Raw genomic sequence first — 19,740 nt, 5'->3', positions numbered from 1 at the left:
TTGGAGCCTGTGACTGGGGATATAGATTTTTTTCTAGCCCTTTTTCTTAACTTGGAAAAGGAGATAAAACAACCGACTGCTCAAGTGTTCCTGCTCAGGTCAGTGAGTGACAGCATCCAGCACCCTGTGCGGTGGGAACTTTTACTGGAGATACAGAAAATGTACATTTTAAACAGCACCATTGCTGCCCAGTTGCTGCACAGCACTCTCACCCCCAGTGAGAAAAGGCTCCAAGTGCTCTTCTGGCAACCTGGCCAAGTCTGGGAGCATGCATACAGGTATTGGCAATAATTATGTAATTAAGACTTTATTATTTATATGACATTTAATTAAAAGTGACTTTCAGTGGCACACAAAACCATGAAAAGAAAATGACTTTAAAAGAAGGTTAAGGATGTGTGACAAACTTGGAGGAGCTATGAAAATGACAGCTAAGGACTTGGCGTGATGTGCACCTCTACTGCACTGTTATCCTTTTTTATCCTTCACTTACACACAGGCAGAAACTCTGAGGGACAAGCTTGGAAATCTACCCTCCACAAAACAGTGACCACAATGAAGGGGAGTGTTATGTGAGCAAAGACTGGTTAAACACTGCGTAAGCACTGCAGGCTTTGGTCTTTAATCCCTTAAATAATAACATCTTTTCTCTCCTGAACCTTCCTCCTCCTGAACCACAGCAATTTGCATACAAATTCTGGTGTTTTAAACATGAATTGCCTTGTTTCAATTAAAGTCCTTTCTGTACTTCCTTATACACCATGCTATTATTAATGCTGGGTGTTATCCTGGCCCTGACCTTGCAGGGCTCAGTTGGATTTCTCTTGTGAGAGAAATCACTCACATGTGTTGGTCTGCAGGATGGGCTTTAAGAGAAGATGAAAATTCGTATGCCAAAAGGTGAGCCAAGAAGAATGAAGTGCCCGAGGAGTCAGTTTTGCAGGGAGACCTGAGCCCATCCTGCACACATGGAGTGGAACAGGCTGCTTGGCCAGCATCCCCTCCCAGAAGAGGCAGGGGTCTCCTCTGTGTGGCTATCAGGGGTATTCCCCCATTAGCAGAGAAGCAGCAGCAAGGACCCCCACTGCCTCATCATACTGTACAAAGACCACAGGTGGAACAGCGCAGGGAGCCACAGCATGTCCGACGGCCTTGCTGTCCTCTTCTGCACGGCTGAGAAGCGGCTGCAGCTGCCGATGGCCAGCCCTGCAGTGCAATGGGAAGGATGACACTTTCATCAGAGCCTCTGTGACTCGCCTGTCGTACCACAGCCATACGAGATCTCTTGCAAGTGTCATTACGGTGGCATCAAGAGACTCCTTGCCTGTCTTGCACTTCATTCAGGCACAATGTGGGAGCTGGTCCTGCTCCCATGGGAGTCACCGTGAATGAAATGCAGCTGCTGCATTCCTTGCTAAGGAGAGGCACATTTTGAGCAGAAGGTATTCCCTCAGATGACCTTCCAAAGGGAAACAGGATTAAAAAGTAACCTCTAAGTCACGGTTAAATCTGACCATTTCGAAAGCTCGTTTGGTTTTTTGAAGAGTAAGCAAACTTTAGAAAACCCTTGTACAAGTTTTACTGCAGTCCTGCAGCCTTATCCTTGACAACAGGTAATGACCAACAATAAGCTAATTCTAAGAAACTTGGGGGGGAGGGAGGGAGGAGAGGGAGTTAGTTTTTATTACTTTTAAATGAGTGTTTGATACATCATGTTGGTTCCTCTGATTAATGTTCACAGCAAACTCAGCCATTGGAGTTGTAATGTTTCTGCAAGCTTCCCTACAGCAAAGCTTAGCCATTAATTCAGTGGCATATGTCAGCTCAGCAGAGCAAGGTCACTCTTCTCTTTCAAGGGGAACCTTTTTAGAAATAATAAAACTGACAGAAAGTTCTTTTTTGCATGCTTTATATCACCTGAGGTTGAGTGCTGCAGTTAATATCACAGAGCTTATAAACATTCCCATCTTCAGCAGTCTCCAACCCCACTGGGCTCTTGGAACCTAAACTTTTTTTTTTTAAAGTAATATAGTGACAGCTTTATGTGGGGCAGATATACTGTATGTAATCCTAAATGAGTAAAAAATGAGTAAAAAATGAACAAATCTTTTCTTAGGCTCTTTAGAGGAGAAATTTTGGAAGTCACTAAGAGACTGCAGATACTGCAGTATGGATTTAGGATGTTAGTGCTTAGAGGAAAAAAAATAAAGACTTTGATAATTTGTCTCCATGGATTCTTGTACCTTTGGCTAAAGGGTGGTGGGGGGGATGATTTTAAATGTTACTGGTCCACCTTATTCCCATTTCACTGTTAACTAATACTGCAGGCTGGAAATCTGTGTAGACATGTAATGTAAAGGAGAACACAAAGTTAATTGATGTATTTATGGAATCATTTTGAACTTGCAAGTAAATAGAAATGTGTTAGTCATCTGTTATGACAACTAATTGCAACTGGAACTCATTTATCGGGATACAAATATTACAAAGCATGATAAACAAACTAACTACTGGAGAATAAGATCCAAACAATAGGTCAATTTCCCCCCCTCATTATCTTCCTTCAGACATCCTGACTGCACTTGATTAATGAATCCATAGTGAGATTAGCTGAAATTGCCTTAATGGAGATGCACTGCAGTGGAGAAGCAAAATTCAGTGTGGTATCTATCATCAGTCATTGTGAATTTTAGTGTTTCATCAAATCTATATGTCCATTTATTTACATTATTTTTATCTTGGAGAACAATAAAAATCAAACAAAAGACTATACTCATTACAGTGGGTTAACTTTTGACTCCTTTAAAATGATGACCAGTGTCACCATGCTTTTTTTCCTTCATATATCCTCCCTTGTCAGAAAGCTGAGCTCCAATGTTGGCTTATTGCCATCAACTGGCCAAAGTTATCTTCATCGTCCAGTTGAAGAAAACATACTTTGCATTTCATTGCAGCCTTGCAAACTTCAAAACCCAGACATGCTTACTTGCAAAAAATATGCATGGGAATCCTAAATGTTTGTTAGAAATTTGAGTATAAATAAATAAATAAAATGAGCTTCTTGTTTTGGACCAGTACATAAGCTGAAATAAGGTTTCCAATTCAGAGTTTCCTATTGATTTAGAACTGTCTAAGAATACCTCTTAGTGTACACGATACGGTATGTGAAATTCTGGGCTTTCTTTGTAGCATAAGTCCTATCACTGCAATCCTGGGGCGAGGGGGTGGGGAGAGAATAAATATAGTTCTCTGAAGGCAAGATAGCATCCTGATTCTGTTCAGGTCATTTTTATATCAGAAAGGAACAAATAACAATCAACAGCTCAGTGCGGGTACTGGATATGGCAAATGGTACCCATCTAGTATCATCAATTCCCCTTTCTCTGTTTGATTATCTCTGTGGCAGTGGGGTTACTGTGACCACAACTCAGTGGAAGACTGAGATTTCATTTCATGAAAAACAAATTCACTAGACATTTGGATTGTGTTTTCTTTCAGATGCCTGACAAAATTGAGGCTAAGCCCTTGCAACCTCCATGAAAATTGTGCAGAACTGAGAGACACCAATGAGATGATGCTATCAAGGAACAGGTAGCAATGAAAGCTTTGAGGAGTTATATGAAGCCTCAAAACAAGGTCATACTCCAAATCCTTCTCAAATCTGGCCTATGGCTGCAAAGGAGGTTGCATTATCTACAAGATTTTAAACTTTCATGAATAGCAGGAACATGTCTACTTCTCCCATTCCTTCAGATACTATCCAAAATCCCAAACACATAGTTTTCAAGCATTTTTTTCCAGGTAGACACAATGACCCAGAGACTCTCACTAATCAAACAAATATAAGCTCTATCAGAGAGACAGGAAGAAAATCATGGGAGTACCCCAACAGGCTATATCAGAAGAGCTTTGCCATGTACTTGTGGTTAGAGCTGGATGACTGCTGTACCATCATCATCTATTACATGCACTCACTACACAAGCTTTGAGCTTTTCATCCATCAGTGAACCAAGTCCCCTTTTCAGTTCTGTGAAGCACTTTTTAGACTTAACATATGATCTTTAAAAGGAGGCAGACAGAAAGAGGAATGAGAGAAATACAGTTCAGCTGTGGAGAATGAAAGCAATTTGTGAGTGGTAATGCTCAACATCAACTTTGCTCAGGTGAAGGCAGCAGAAAGTCAAGCTTTGTAAACTCATTCAGCTGCCTCGGTTACTTTGTCATCTGTTCTTTACACATTTGGCTGTGCTGTTGCTAAGTGAAGCTGATTTCTTTATCTTGTTACTGCAGGCTGACTGACAAAGCTCCATCTTGATCTTAAACGTAATGGCAGAGGGAAAACATGAAATTACACCATAGCTTTTCCATGCTTTCTAGTTGAATGGCAGTCCTACAGAGCTTCTATTTTTCCTGAAGAAGCCACCAGAAACCCTGCAGAAAATCTTAAACCCAAGTACTCAAGTATTTCACTAGCCCCAAGTATCACTTACCTTTCAACATGCCTGAAAGAACAGCAAACTTACCACACATTCTGAATGAGGTCAACATGACCAAGAAGAGGAACTCACTACTTCCTACAATTCTCAGTAAAAAACAAGGACAGATATGTCAGGTTACCTGGTTGTTCTTGTGAAGATGATAAAAGAGATGAAGGTATAAAAGGTATAAGAAAAGAACTAAAACTCCATCCATAAGACATAATGGCACAAAACATTAGATGGATCACAAAATCTATGTCCCAGAGAAGGGCTTTCTTTTTGGCCTAAATGCTGGATGATGGCTAGGAATGACAGACCTTTTGCAGCTGATGTTCAGCATACCAGAAAGATGCCAGTAGATGTTAAGACTGGCAACTAAGAAGCCTAAAGTCTGTGTACAAGTGAAATCACCATCCAGCTTTCTGTGTATCCTTAGAATAAACATGCAAAGATATACTGGAAAAAAAGTGGCAGTACGATGCATAATACATCCAGTCAAAGAAGCAGCTTTATGGAAGTAGTTCAACATCTCCAGATTTCTCTTAGGGCTGGAATTTCAGCCTCAAGTTTGGAAAGAAGAAAAAAAGTAAGATGATGCTCTTCCGCTGTGTAAACGAAATAAGATATAAACACCTAGAAAGGTAAGAGCATGCAAATACAGGAAAGATTTCCCTTGGGAAAAAGATAGGTGGTCATTAATCATCCTCTGGAATATTAACACACATGCACACAGACTCCTTCATCTGATGTATGAAACAAAGTTTTCCATTACAATGGATTAAAGGATTGCTAAATATTCAGAGCATATATAATCTGTAGCCTGTTGCCAAGCAGAAAAATGTCTAGAGCAAAACCACAGACATTGCTAATTTGTAGAAATGAGTGAAACTGCTTCTAACAACTGAAGTAATTCTGCTGTCTCTGTTACAAGCTTTCAGAAGATAAAGCTTACAGGATATTGTGAGTACAGAGGCCCAGAAGACTTCTCTTCATTTCCTGGTGTGGGTTTTGCCAGGGATTTCAGCCCAACAAAGCAAGAGGTTCATTCTTCTGGCTAAAGTGTTTGTAGCCACCCATAAATTGCTTATACCTGCCAGCGACAGCTTTATAAATTCAGTCTGGATTAATACATAATACAGGTTACTAGAAGGATATTGAAACCTCCAAAGAACTTTAGGCCACATCCTCTGTCCTGCCCCTACACAGTTACTGTTTTTTACAAACAACGACCTGGCCAGTGTTTGATTTAAGAGTATTTTGGGTTTTCTGGAAACACAGTATTGAAGTAAGTTGAATGCTTTATAAAGCTAGTTAAAGAATTAGAAGGCAACTAATGCTGATTTATATCACCTTGGTATTTGTGCTCCAGTACTTATCAGAGAGTACAGTTATAACTGTTGTGGTTGATAATCAGATTTCCAGAAATGACTGGAGAATGTAGTTCAGACATGTTTCTTGAAATGTCCTTCCTTGCTTAGAAAAACAAAGAAATAATTGCACTGGTTTTGTTTGTTTGTCTGTTTGTTTAACTTTAAGCAAAATTCACATTAATGTGAAAATATTTCCTTCAGGAAATTTGCTCTCATGTGTTTTAGAATATCTTGTTATCTAAGTGCTTAAGCCTGGGTAGCGAAAGTAAATCAAGTAAGGGAATAAATAAGAAATAGCCTGAATTTTGAACATTTTATTTTATTTTATCCTTTTTTTTTTTTTTAAATGCAAGCTAGTCAAGAGCTGTGTGAGTCCTTAATGATCCTTTGTATTGATCTGAGAATCAGAATGTGGAGTCTGGATATCCTACTCAGCCTCATGGCAAAGGGGAGGAGAAAGATAGTTGTTCCTTCAAAACAAAGACCCTGGACCTTTACTTACTCTCTGGTGAGAAAACAAAATTCCAGAAATTTCAAAATCTTATTTTGAAAGAGGTATGCTATCATGTAAGTTAGGAAACAGTCTGAAAAAACAAACAAACAAACAAACAAAAATCTTTATGGGCCTGCTGTAAACCAAAGGAAAAAGAAAATTTTGGCTGATAATCAATATTTAGAAACAAGATGTTGATATGAAAAAGGAAGAAAAATAACAGAGGTAAGGGGAGCAGTAATATGATTGCAGAACTTTCCACTCACACAAGAAAAATACCCCAGGGTTAACTCTAACCTTGTTCCAGCTTTTTACGAAGTCTGAGGGAGACAGGAAACACCTTCTGACGTGTAACCTGCAATCCCTTTTTTCCCCATCTGAACATACATGGTTATTACTAGTATAATTTTTTCTTTCTCTGAACCCTTCGTTGATAAAGGCCCACAGATATTTCCACTACGAACCAGTTTCTCAAAACTACTTCCCAGATGTCATCTGTTTCTGCTTATTTAACAGAGTTCAAATGGATTTTGACAAACAGTGTTTCTTCAAGAGGCAATGGAGTAGAGACCTTTAATGACAGAACTATGTGTCATCTTTGCCTACAAGCATAAATTTGCACAGCGGGCAGTATGGTGAAAACAGCTTATCATCAACTCATCACCTCTCATCATTGTTAGAATTAAATGCAAATGGAAATGAACATCACTTCAGTCATGGCTGTGAAAATTAGCATCTGTGACATTAGCAGTGGCTCATTTATTATACACTCAAAATTTCAGGGAGAAAGAAAGAATTTAAAACTTGCTATTTTCAGAACTCTACCAGTCTTTACCTTTGAAATAAAATTAAACCCCTCAGCTTTCCCCACTCAAGGATAAATCCTAGTTAATATTCATTAGCATTGCACAATCTCTTCACTGCAGATCTTGTCCCACAGATGATCTAATTGTCTTGAATTATTTTTGGTATTTAGGTTTGCTGTACTTATTTTCTATTTTATTTTCTTCAGTAAATATTCCGCATTAGCGAATACTGCACAAGCCACTGTCTAAGAAAATTGCAGCACCAAAAAACTTGTTTGTAATATCTGACTGCACTACAGGCTTCAAACACAGGCAAGTGATAAACTTTACACAGATGACAAATCCCATAGAAATCAATAGGATCACAGCTAATTTGCTCATTTATATGTTTTTCAGGATAAGTATCAGCCCTTCTGTGAAGAATATATACAGAAGAGAAATCCCGGACTCATTAAATCTATGGTAAAAATGTGCATTGATTTCTGTGCAGGCAGGGTTTCAAATAATGCTTATAAAAAGGAAAATTAATGATATAAAATACTACTAGGGGACAAAGTTGTGCAGTAAAATATTTCCCTCCATCGGATTTGCCACTATTTTATTATAGCCCTGAAAATAAATAATAGTTTATCCCCTTAGTAAGTGAATATTGATTTAATTAGAAGCTTGGACATGTTTTTGCCTAAACAAAATACACAGACATTGACCCTGAATTGTCTTACACCAGAAGTAAGCCAAGTTCCACACATAGAGTATGTTTGGAAGCAGAAAAGGAAACAAAAATGTCTCAAACCTTTAGCATAAACATAGATCATCTGTCATGTAAAATAATGACACAAGACTTTCCAGAAAGTAAAGCCAGGAAAAAAATGGCACAAAGTCGTGTTTGCTTCAGCTTGAAGTAAAGCCAAGAATCATCAGGCAGTTCTCAAGTTTGCTATGTCTGTAGGAATTTGAGAGAAACATAAGAATAGCTTCTGCACAGCACATTACATTGTGTGAAGTGAGCAGCACAGTGCAGGGACATTTTACTGATTAGTTTGCAACTTCCATTGTCATTTACACCTGGTCAAAACTGTAAAACACCAAAAAGTGGAAAGGGGAGTAGCTGAAAAAATGCTGTAATAGTGTGTTTTTTTTTAAATTTTATTTTATTTTATTTCTTGTATGGTACTGCATGAAGCACATAAAAAAGAAGACTAGAGCCTGTATAATTTCTTCAAATGATTTTCTTACCATTTTTTAAAATCTACTTTGTGCCACTCCCCAGATACACAGAGATCTGTGATGCCTCCATAAGGGCCAAAGAGGATAAAATCCAGGCGATTTCAGGGGTCTTTGGTTTATCCTCTAAGTCAACTGCCCTCCTCCTCCCAGCTCTCCAAGCGGTGGTGGGACAGAGTACACCACCTCATGGCTGAAGCACATCTGGTAAAAGCATTCACTCCTGCTCCTTGCTACAACACTCTGCTGCTCTGCACCTGCCCCTCCAGCAATGCAGGGGACCAGCTCTGGCTGCAGCGAGCTGCCGGGGCCAAGGCGGACTCTGGCGATCAGTGCCACAAACACGATCATGCTATGTGCAAGTCCTAGTTTGTTTGACCTCACCTGCCCACAAGTAATACTGAGCTGTGGATCAGAACAGCTGCACCACGTAAACCGAGTCATGTCCAGGCTGACAGAAAAGTGAAGGGGACAGGTGAGTTCTGAAAGGATGCGCTGAGAGTGCTCTTCATGGGAAGTGCTCATGCTGTACTGTGATAGAAAGTCATTTAAGGACCTGGACAGATGGACAGGTTGGATTAGAAAGAGGACAGGCTTGAAACAGAGAGCTTAACCCCTCAATAAGTTTGAATTTCTTCAATATTAGGCAGTGTATTTTTATTCCTTAGGACTGTTCCTTTAAAATTCAACTGCCTAGGTTCTCAGCTGCTGTACAAGGTGTAAACGTATAAATCCACAGCAGTATGTGCAGCTACAATGACAAACATTAGCAAATGATCAGAATCCTTTCATTATCTCTTTTGAAAATATTTATCTCCCCATGTTCTCTGGGATAACACCAGGTTTAGATTTATTTTTTTTTTGCTCAAAAATGAATGTTTATTACATTCATTATTTACTTTACATACAAATCATATAGTAGTTACATACATATCCACGCATATACAAAAGCTGCCAGATATGCAAAAAAGTTATTAAGCATGTCTGCAGTGCTATAATAATCCTTGCTGTATAAGGAAAAGCTGCAACACTAGTATTTCATGGCAATGGACAAATATCAACCTTTGGATAGAAGACACTGAGAGCTGCAAGATGATATTTCTTATCTTTGTAGCACCTAGCACATTTGCAGAATTCTCTAAAATGCCACAACAATAAATTAAATGTATTACAAACAGAGAATTGGCAGTTAGATAAGTGAAAATCTGTATTAGTCCTCCACTGGCCACTGACCTGCCCACCGCTACTAGTGGCTCTATAGAGGGACAGTGAATTGCCAAGGGAAAGGTTTTAACACCAACTGTGCACGGTATTCCTTCATCTTTATCAAAATGCATAACCACATACTCTTCATGGACATTGGGTAATTTCACATTAGAATGTAATAAAAACAAAAGGATTAAAAAGAAAATCAAGGTGAAACACTTGAATTGACACACAAAAGTTCATACAAATATGATAAAGACATATAAAGGTCACAATGGGTAAGACTGAGTTGCCTAAACAGATGTTTTGGTTGTCCTGTTTGTGGGTCTAAGGTGGCAAACCACATTTTCACTTAACACTCCTATGGCTTTCCCATAAGTCTTGTGTCATATGTGTCAGCCCCATATGTCTGCTCTGGAGACACTAGGACATCTGAGACAGCCACCTAAAGTTGAGGAAAGGTAGCCCAAGACCTCCACAGTGACAATGACATCCTTCCCTGTGAGTATAAGGTGATGTCAAATCTTGCCTATGCAGAGCGGGGGTTGCCAGGAAGACATCTAGAGTAGTCACTTATGAAATTCTGTAACTTCTGTCGGGAGGTGAACACCTGCATCCCATGTTACCCAATTCTGTATTGAGCAAGTTAGGTATTTGCATTGCTTACACAGTGCATGTTTCGAAACATGCTACATCAAATGAAAATTTCTATTCTGTGTGAAGGAGGTGGCGGAAGCTGTCTTCTCCCACAACCTTTTTGTGAATAGCATATTCAGCAAAAGATTCTCATAGTGGAAGGTTTACACAGTTCTTTGCAAAAGTGGGACTATAGTAGGTGAACTGTTTCAAAGTATGCTATTAAGGCAGAAGGAGATCCTGAGTTACTTCACAAAGACTTTCCAATTTTTGGTAAACATTTAAAATAAGACTAAGTCAGCCCAGCAATGTCAGGAGGTTTGACAATCAGTCAAGTGTTTAGACTCTCTTTATCTCTGCTTTACACACACAGTGAATCCATATATATATATAATGTTCACAGACTTTCATGTGTATATATACATATATATATATATTTGGATTCACATAGACTCAGAGATTTGAGAAGCCACAGTGACAGGATTTTAATAGCATGGAGTACATTCATGAATGAATAACCAACTGTGTGGAAAAAAAAAATCAGACCATTTGTTAAGAAAAGTATTATTCTGGAACTAGAGAGTGACCAAAAGTGAATTTTGCAAATAATGAATGGACAGGGTCTCATGATCCTCTCTTACTTATAGTGTAATTCAATATTAACTATACTCCTTCCCTGCCTTTAAAAAACAGTACGATGATGGAACAGAAGCAAATAGATACCATATAAACAAATGAAATGCTTAAAAAATATACAAATCCATGGAAAAATGACTTCAAAATTGTTTAAAATCCATGGAACATAACATTAATTGTTAATGAATCAGAGACTAAAGCTGCAAATGTGATATATAAAAGCCAATGCCATGTAAAACCAGAAGACGTTCCTTCTGAAAAACTGTCTTCAATAAGCTTTTGGGGTACAGAAGTCACAACATGAGGTGTGTTCCCAAACAATGAGAAGATGGGTCTGTAAACTAAGAGACACTGAGTTACTGAAATCAGAGGTATACTAAAAGGGTTTTCTAGTCTCTTATTTAAATTTTAAGCGCTGAAAAATTGATATGGAAGTGCTCACATCTAGCAGCATCCATTTCTCTTAAGGCACAACACAATTTGAAAGGTTATTCTACACACAGTCCAGGGACTTAAAGTAAATTTGTAGGGCAGGAGATACCCTTATGCATCTTCCAAAACTCACACTTTCTTTCTTGCAATTCCAGATTGCAGAAAGTGTCCAGTGTAGCAACTTATCAATTTATTCAGAGTATTTCTTTCAAGCTGAAAGTATAATCATTCCCAGAAAAGTGAAGACGACAAACACTGATTGCCAAGTACCATCTCCTCCTCTAGTTATGATAATGCAAAAGCAAATTTATTAAAACAAGGAACAAATATAGTTCTTCTAATCCCTCACTACTTCTCACACTCTTTCTTGGGACATCGTCTATTTATTACAAGTGCAAGGGAGAAAGGGAGCTTTTGTGAGAGTCTCTGATAAAAGCCTAGTGCAGAACATACGCAGATAGACAACATCCAGTACCAGGACCCTTCAACACAGCTACAGCAGCTTCAGAATTATGATTTCTTGGATCAGATCATTACATTTATAACGAGAGTACATAAAAATAAATTCTTGAAATTATACTACAGAGGGACTTGCTGAGGAAATCCTGAATTACTTGAGGTTTTGGTTTTCAGCTCCACATTTTCTGTAGAGGCTGCAAAATCTTAAGGGCTACTCCACAGAATTACAACCAGTCCTAGGCCTTTCAAGTACCTAAATATTCCTTTTAAAACTTGTTAAGAATTCCTGTCATAATTCATTGACAATAACAGTTAAACATTCTTACCTTTGGTTTTTGGCTTTTCTCCTTATCAGACACATTGGATGGTTTTCTCTTCAACATTTTAAATTCAGGTTTATCCAACTGAGTTGCAACTGCTACTGGCTTGCAACTAAACTAAGCACAAAAAAGTGTATACCACACAAGGGCACATCAATTAATGCAGTTCCTTATTCTGTCAGGATGTGACCACGCAGCTGCTTTGCAGAATGGGTGAGCAAGCTGAGATGGTAGTTTGGGGAGGGAGTGAGGAAGGAGGGGAGGAAGTGACAGGAGAGAGAGAAGTGCACTAACGAGATGAGTTGAAAATGAGGACAGGGTGCAGAGTAAGAAATTCTTTAAAACTTCTGTGTTAACATCAGGCCTCAATAAGACATTGTACAACCTCAAGAAATCATTCTCTTTTCCTCTCTCATTTTTCCCACTCAACCTTGTGGCACTAACTGCACCCTTCATTTCAGCTTGTGCTGAGACTTGAATGTGAAGAAGGTGTGCTGCTCTTCTGAGCACCAAGAGATATTTTTTCCCAGCAGACCTGCACTGCACTGTGGCACACAGTCAAGCCGCTCCCTAATGTCTCCCTTTCTCTCTTAGCTATACAGTCATGCAATAAATGCAAGACGATTAACGGCTAGTGTTTGGGAGAGAAGGAAGAATTTCTAAAGCCATTTTCTTGTTTCGCACGGTAGAATGTTTTTTTTGCCTTTCATCACAGAATTTGGACACCTGAAATAGCACTTTTCAGTCTTCCACTGTTGTTGATTCGGTGGCAAAATAGAAGGGAGCACAACCAAGTCTAACAGAAGGCTTACAACAAAGAGTCGGGGGAGAATGACAAATTAAAGTTCTTTTTACCCCCTTTAAAAACAACTCAGAGGCTAAATGAAAGTGGTGGTACCAGGATAGCTTAGAATTTCTGCTTATTTTTGTTTGATATAATTTGCCAAAGTCAAACACATACAAATCTGGACTATCCTAAAAAAAAAACTTATTTGTTGTGAATCATAAAACATAAAATCTGAAACCATGAAAAAAAAAATCAGCTTTTTGCTGAAAGATGGATGAAAATTCTCAATTACAAACTTAAAATCTTTGGGCTACCCAGAGAACTTCAATGAAACCCTACCATTAATACAAATTAATAAAGAAATCTATTTTTAAGTGAATTGCAGAACTGACAAAATGAAGAAAAAAACTTTGGTTAAAATATTTTTTTTTCAACATTTTGTTGACATTTTTCCAAAAAGAAAAAAGAAAGCTTTCAAAAATATCCGATTTAAACAACTTTTTCTCATAAGATTTGCACCAGTAAAACCTCTTTACAAAAAAAACAAGTTTGTGAAAATCTCTTGCACCAAATAACAATTCACAAGTCATTGTGAATCCAAATGCTGAGTGCACACACCCTAGTAAAGCCCAGTCTTTTCTTTCTGAATGTCATCATTTTAATAGTAGATCTGGGTTAACACAGACTTCAAGAGAAGCTAAAACAAGAACCACCTGAACTGAACAACAGAAGAACTGATAGTCGAAAGCTGATAAGAGACACACAGGTCTGATTTTTTAGGATTTTCTTTCCCAGCCCCAAGCACACTTCTAATTTTTTGAAGCGTAAATGAGGAGACAATGCTGGATAGGCAGGCAGTCACTTTGTTTAATTGCTCTGTTCATCCTCTATCGCATGAATACTGCAAGGAGGGAAAATACACTATTCATCAGATGAATTCCCATTTCAGTTTGCTATTTGGACTTCTAGTTAAATATATAAGAAAAGTTTTGAAGGCCTTAGATTCTGATGGATTTGCAACTGAATGGACTGAGACTGATGGGTAAGATATTATATGCTAATGGTAAAATGAGGTTTTCCTTTTCAGAGCTTCTAAGAACTGGGTGGTTAAGAAAGAGAGGAGGAACTGGGCTTAAGATACAGAGATTATGCCAAATATAAAGCAAGATTGTTCTTCAGGTTATTGGGTTGCAGTGAAATACGTGTTGAACCTCAGCCCATTAACCAAGATGTTTCACTTCACATTTTAATCAGAACTACTCTCATTTAGAATAGAGCTGAATTTTATTATCAATAATAAGATATCTCTCAGAGTTCATCATCATTATTATTAATTAAATATGGATTAATATTAATAATAACAATGACAAACTCGGAGGGATATGTTATTCATAATTATTAATAATTAAAATCATTATTTGCTATTAATAATATTGATGAACTATAAGGTATATGTTTCTTCCATACATCTGTTACCAACACCCAAAAAGTCCATTTTAATTTTACCCTCGAGGAGGTTTTACCATGGATATTTAATCAACCTTAGTAATTCAGTAGAGCCATATGTTGTTACAGTAGTTGTATGTATGTTTTACAGTGATTAAACCCGATTATTTATCTACATAGATATACATTGCAGTATATTGCTTTTCTTTTTAATCTGATCCAAACCGGAGGATTAAATAAGACTGTGCTGATAATTAGACTGTGATTTCCTGTCTCAGGCCACTGTTAAAATCTTCATGATTAATAAAATGAGAACTCATCCAAAGAGTAATATATGAGCTTCCTTTCTGTAGAATATTTATTGTTAAACAGGAAGAAAGAGGCCATTTCAAGAGATATAGTACCCACCCATATCTATTTCCTTTCCTCATCCACATATCAGAAAAATTATAGCGGCTTGAAAGCTGACCTGATTAGGTTCTTGCCCTTGGAAGGTTGACCCACACTAGTTTTAAAAAGTAACAAAGTGAAGAAAATCAAACATATATAACAGTAAATTCATTTAATCCAGTTAACCAATACATTTAAAAGAGGGCTCTTCTGTATTAAAAATTAATAATAAGCCTGGTGCTTATATCCTCTGTATTTCAAGCTAATTTTTCAAAGGGGAATGAATACCTATGTAAAATTAAAATAAAAATTCTTATATTTAATTTTCTGTTGGACATGATTACAGGTAACCTATTCCATTTCCTTGTTGGTTTTTGGAACTGATCCAAGCCACAGTGAAATCAACAGATTTTTTTCAGATTAATTTTATGAGGCTTAGATTGGACTCCATCCTGAAATATCTAGGCAATGCCACTCTTCTCTCTCTAAAGTCCAATGGGGAAAAAGGTTTTCCACTTAAAAATAATTAAGATGGCCCCATGAGAATGATTCCCAATGTCGTTATATTTATAAAAAGCAATATACATTATAGCTTATTATCGTTATTCAGTTTTAATGAGTGGACTATGATGAAAGATCCTGGATACTCAAGTGCTTTATGTGTCACCCTCCCACACAGTATCAAGTGTCACAACAGTATCAAGCACCACACTCCTCAGTGACTCCATCCAGTTACCTTGCCTGAAAAGAAGACACTACTTCCAGTCTAAACTGCAAGTATAAACTCATACTTTCTGAATCTGACTATTTTTATAAATCTACAAAGTAGAGTTAAAATTAGAATTAAGGGTTTGGCATAGTGGTCACGTGTCAAAAAGCAAACAAAATGAGATATTTTTCATATTAGCAACTCATTTTTTACTGCCTGTCAGACAAATCTGGCCCAAGTTTAACTGAAGACTCAGAGATACCTGGGGTCTGTACATTGCTTTCCCTTATGCTAAGTGATCCCAAAGTGTGTTAATCTATTTTAATTAAATTAAGACTTGTATATTTCACAAGAAAAGAAAGGTGCCTTCAGCCTCTGCTTTTATGTCCATGCCTCTCCCTGTATGATCTAGCTTGCTTAGGTATTGCACAAATCTCAGAACAGGAAGTGGAGCTGAGTAAATAATTTGCCATGAATAATTTACTTAACAATTTTAGTCTTTATTTCCTCAAGGAATGCTCATGACCAGAACACAATTTCCTCAAATGTACTAATTACTGGTCAGAATATAGCTAGATACTTCCCTCTCCTGGTCTAATCTGTGCAAGGGCCAGCTACAGTGCAGTCACTGTTACTTGTCAGCATAAGTAATATGCTTATGCTATAAGCATAAACTATATATAAACTATGATGGCAAAGAGGCTACAGAAATTAAAGGAAGAAGAGTGAAAAAGTGAGATCTCTCTCCGACTGGAGTGAGGATCCCTCTCCCTTTAACAAAAGAAGCCAGATGTTGTTGGCTGGGCTGTCTTTATAAGTATTTAAACTAAACACTGACTTCTTATTTTAACTCTGAAGACTGAAGCTCTGCTTTTTCTTTGGAATTCTGGGGAATGGAGCTGGAGCTTAAGGTCCCATTTTCAGAACTCAAGCATTCACTGCAGATTCATCACTCTGAACACCCAAAACTTAGCACTCAAAATTGGTCCACAACACTTATGGGCTTTTCTTCACACAATGAGTTGTGTAATTTCTCATTGAATTGGCTCCCATGTGCTTTTTATCAGGAGAAAAAAATAAAATAAAATGAGGCAACATAAACTCAGGTTCTGTGAAAGACAAACAGGATTAAGAATATTTTAAGTTTACGCCCTTGATTTGTCATAGGGTTGACACTATATCAAGAAAATTCCTATCCTGTATGAGGCAGAATTCTTATGAAGACTGCAGAAACTGGCTATTCCACAAAGCTAAGAACCAAACATCTGAAGGTTGCTTCAAAAACTTGATCTTTTCCAAATAATTTAAATTGGGAACAGGGGGGATTTTTAATGCTACACATCCACTGAGACAGCATCAGGGAACAAAAGAGTGGAGTCCAAGCTTGTTAAAGCAACAGTAAGGGCACAGATAAGCAAGATTATCGCCATTATGTTGAGTCCCAGAAATTGTGAATTCAGCCTCCCTGAGACTCTTGGGCTTCCTTTTCTTCCTGAAAAAATATTTTTGCAATTCTTTCTTTCTGTATGCTAATCCTTTGCCACTAAGGTCAATGGAGTCACAAAGAAATATGGCAGGGACAAGCTATAGAGCATCACTACCAAAGCTCCTACTGAGTTTAGGGACGTCTGGTACAAAGAACAACTCCTAGTGGGTAAGAAAAAATGTCTTATTGCCAGGCCCCCAGACTACGTCTTTGGCATGCTCCCAACATCACATGGCCTAAAGGGAAAATGAAGTACCAAGAACTTATCTCAAACTTTGCTCCCAGCACATTCTCTTGTATTAGCGGTAGATGAACAGATCAGTCATACCTACACTATGTCAAGTTAGCACTAAACACTAATAAAAATCTATTCTATTGTGACAGAAGGATTCTCAAGGAGATTGGCTTTCACCTATTGAACAAATCCCTTTCTTATTACCTTGAAGAGTAAGAGCCAAAGTTGCATCTATATCTTCTAGGTATGCCTGTTGGGAAAGCTCAAAGTCAGTAAGGTTGGTATCTTGTAAAACACAGCCACAGGCTTATCCAGTATCCGTGTAATAATTTCCAACAGAAATATGTGCGTCACTGGTGGTTTTCCTGTATAGTTTATTGTAAGCAGAGCTCATTTTACAGTCTGTGATGAATAACAGAAAGCAACTGACAAGATGCTGCTGCTGTGGGTTCAGGCATGTATGTGAATAGGATGCTGTTTCTCAGAGTGAATGTTAAGTGGTAGCTCAAAGCTGCATGGCAATGTTCGTGCCTCAGATATCTCAGTGGATTCTGTTAGTGAACACTGGGATTGCTAATCAGATACAAGGGCATTTTATCCCACATAATTTGCAGGTTTGTATAACTGTTGTTTTGTAATTATCCAGATGAAGCTCAGCCTCCCAGAAATGCATTTAAAGATAAAGAATGACAGCTGCCTTGCATATCTATTCAAAAAGCCCAAACATGAAATTTGTGATGAAGGGAACTGATGCAAAAATAAATTTAGGCTCTCTGTCTTAATCTTACAAAACGTGACATGCTTCATTCGGCATTTAGAAGACCAGCTTAATGCAGCGGCATTGGCAGTGCTGCAGGGGATTTTCTCAAGGTATGTACATGATGTCTGCCTGCCTATCTCTGATTAGAATCAAGATCAACGAAAGTAAATTCTGATTAACTCTAATGCGCAACCTGCTGTCAGGAAACTCTTTGTAGTTTGAGCTGTCTTTTACCAGTAAACATCTCCTGCTGAATTTCTTTGCTGATGTCAGAGTGTCAAGTTTCTATGCCATCACAGCATTAGGACTGCTCTTCAGATGATTACATGAAAAGGAATGAAGACTGGCATTCACTTGCAGGGTTTCAGTTTCATTTTGCTTTGAAAGGAAAAAGCTACTCTTTCTTTTTTCCTGGTTTGAAGTGGATGAAAATCAAAATTTGGAAGTGACAGAGAGGGACAAATTTGCTTTATTTGCAATTGTTTTATAAATTTTCCTTCAACTCATCTAACTGATGTGATAGTCAGCAGAAACACAAAATCACTTCATTGCCAAGAATAGGTGATTAGTTTCAATCCTGTATTTGATTTTCTTCTCCTTGAAACACTCTGCACTGGAGTTGTGGGCTTATCTGTTGCAACACTTGATTCAGGCGCTAACATCTATGGCAATACCTTCAAAATCAAGCAGTGTGTGGTCAGGTTAGCTCTGTCAGCAGACCTGCCAAATCACATATACTGGGAATGAGACTTGAGCAGACGATTTGCTCTTGCCCTTGCTTCCATCCAGGCCTGAATCTCCCTGCAGGAAGGTCTGCCTCCTGCTCTGGCAGGCACAGGTGGTTAGCCCAACCCGTCAGCCTCATGCTCCAGTAAAGGGGTGATCCAGGGCGGGCAAAATGCAGCCACACTGAGCTCCACCATACAGAAGATAAGGTGCTTTTTCTGATGGAGTTCAGCACTGAGTCCCTCTCAGGGGAGGACTGGCCAGGTGATCGCTTGCCTTGCTCGGGCCTTCAGGGGACACTTCAGACTGAATGATCATCATTGAGCAAGTTGCCCCAGGCCAGCTGAGCCTCACTAACAAGGTGGGAAGATGCTCTTAGCCCATCACCAAGATGAAGTGAAGCACATTCTCATAAATTTATTTCATTAAGGATTTAAGATAATGTGTATTATCTCAGGCTGTCTGTGGACTAAAAGCACTCACAGGGACGGTCACGGTACTCAGCAGTTGTAAGGTAATTACCTACATATCAGTAACTTGTCTTTGGGGATCGAAGGAATGGACAGAGGAGGCTGTCTGCAAAACTCTGCTCTGTGGAAAGAGAGATGGATGCTTTGCCTCTTTACAAACAACCCACTTTCCTTTAGGATTCCCTGTGCCAACCTTGATTTTTTTTTTCAATGTGTTATCAAACTCTTTCCCCTCTCACTTCTCCATGAAGTGTATGAGCTTTTTGACTCAATCTTTGTATATCACATTTCTAGAGAGTCTTTTACTACCTCTTGCTTTCTCTTATGTGATCCCTGTTACTTCTTTCACACACACTGTCTTGGGTGCTTCCTATTTCCTTTTTCTCGCTGCTGCAAAGGTAAGCAGATGTTGATGAAAAACTGACAAAACCTTTCCCTACAACAGCTCGATGATCTGCTACAAGCTCTACTGAGCTACAGATTAGGACAGAAAACTGGAGAGGTGTCTCACCCCAGGAGTAAAAAAACTCTGAAAGGTAGATACAGGCCTGTTATTTTACAGGAAGTAATTTTTTTATATATGTACAAATATAAATGGTCACCCAAATTAATTGATTTAATTCTTTTCCACTTGTACAAATCTCTCTGTAGGATGTGAGCTGTCATCTGT

At 38.3% G+C, this 19,740-nt stretch overlaps 1 protein-coding gene across 1 annotated transcript in view; it reads right to left on the bottom strand.

Annotated features, from left to right (window-relative positions):
* The window catches only part of SAMSN1 (SAM domain, SH3 domain and nuclear localization signals 1), a 37,339-nt gene extending 25,011 nt beyond the window's left edge, over positions 1–12,328 (bottom strand). The window contains exon 1 of the mRNA XM_040566270.1: positions 12,068–12,328. Within this exon, the coding sequence (XP_040422204.1) occupies positions 12,068–12,124 (57 nt within the window). The 5' untranslated portion in view covers positions 12,125–12,328. The remainder of the gene's footprint in view (positions 1–12,067) is intronic.
* Between the last annotated feature and the right edge of the window lie 7,412 nt (positions 12,329–19,740).

The sequence above is a fragment of the Cygnus olor genome, chromosome 1 (genome assembly GCF_009769625.2).
Source record: "Cygnus olor isolate bCygOlo1 chromosome 1, bCygOlo1.pri.v2, whole genome shotgun sequence".
NCBI lineage: Eukaryota > Metazoa > Chordata > Aves > Anseriformes > Anatidae > Cygnus > Cygnus olor.
The sequence above is the reverse complement of the archived record's forward strand: the minus strand, read 5'-3'. Positions and strand labels throughout refer to the sequence as shown.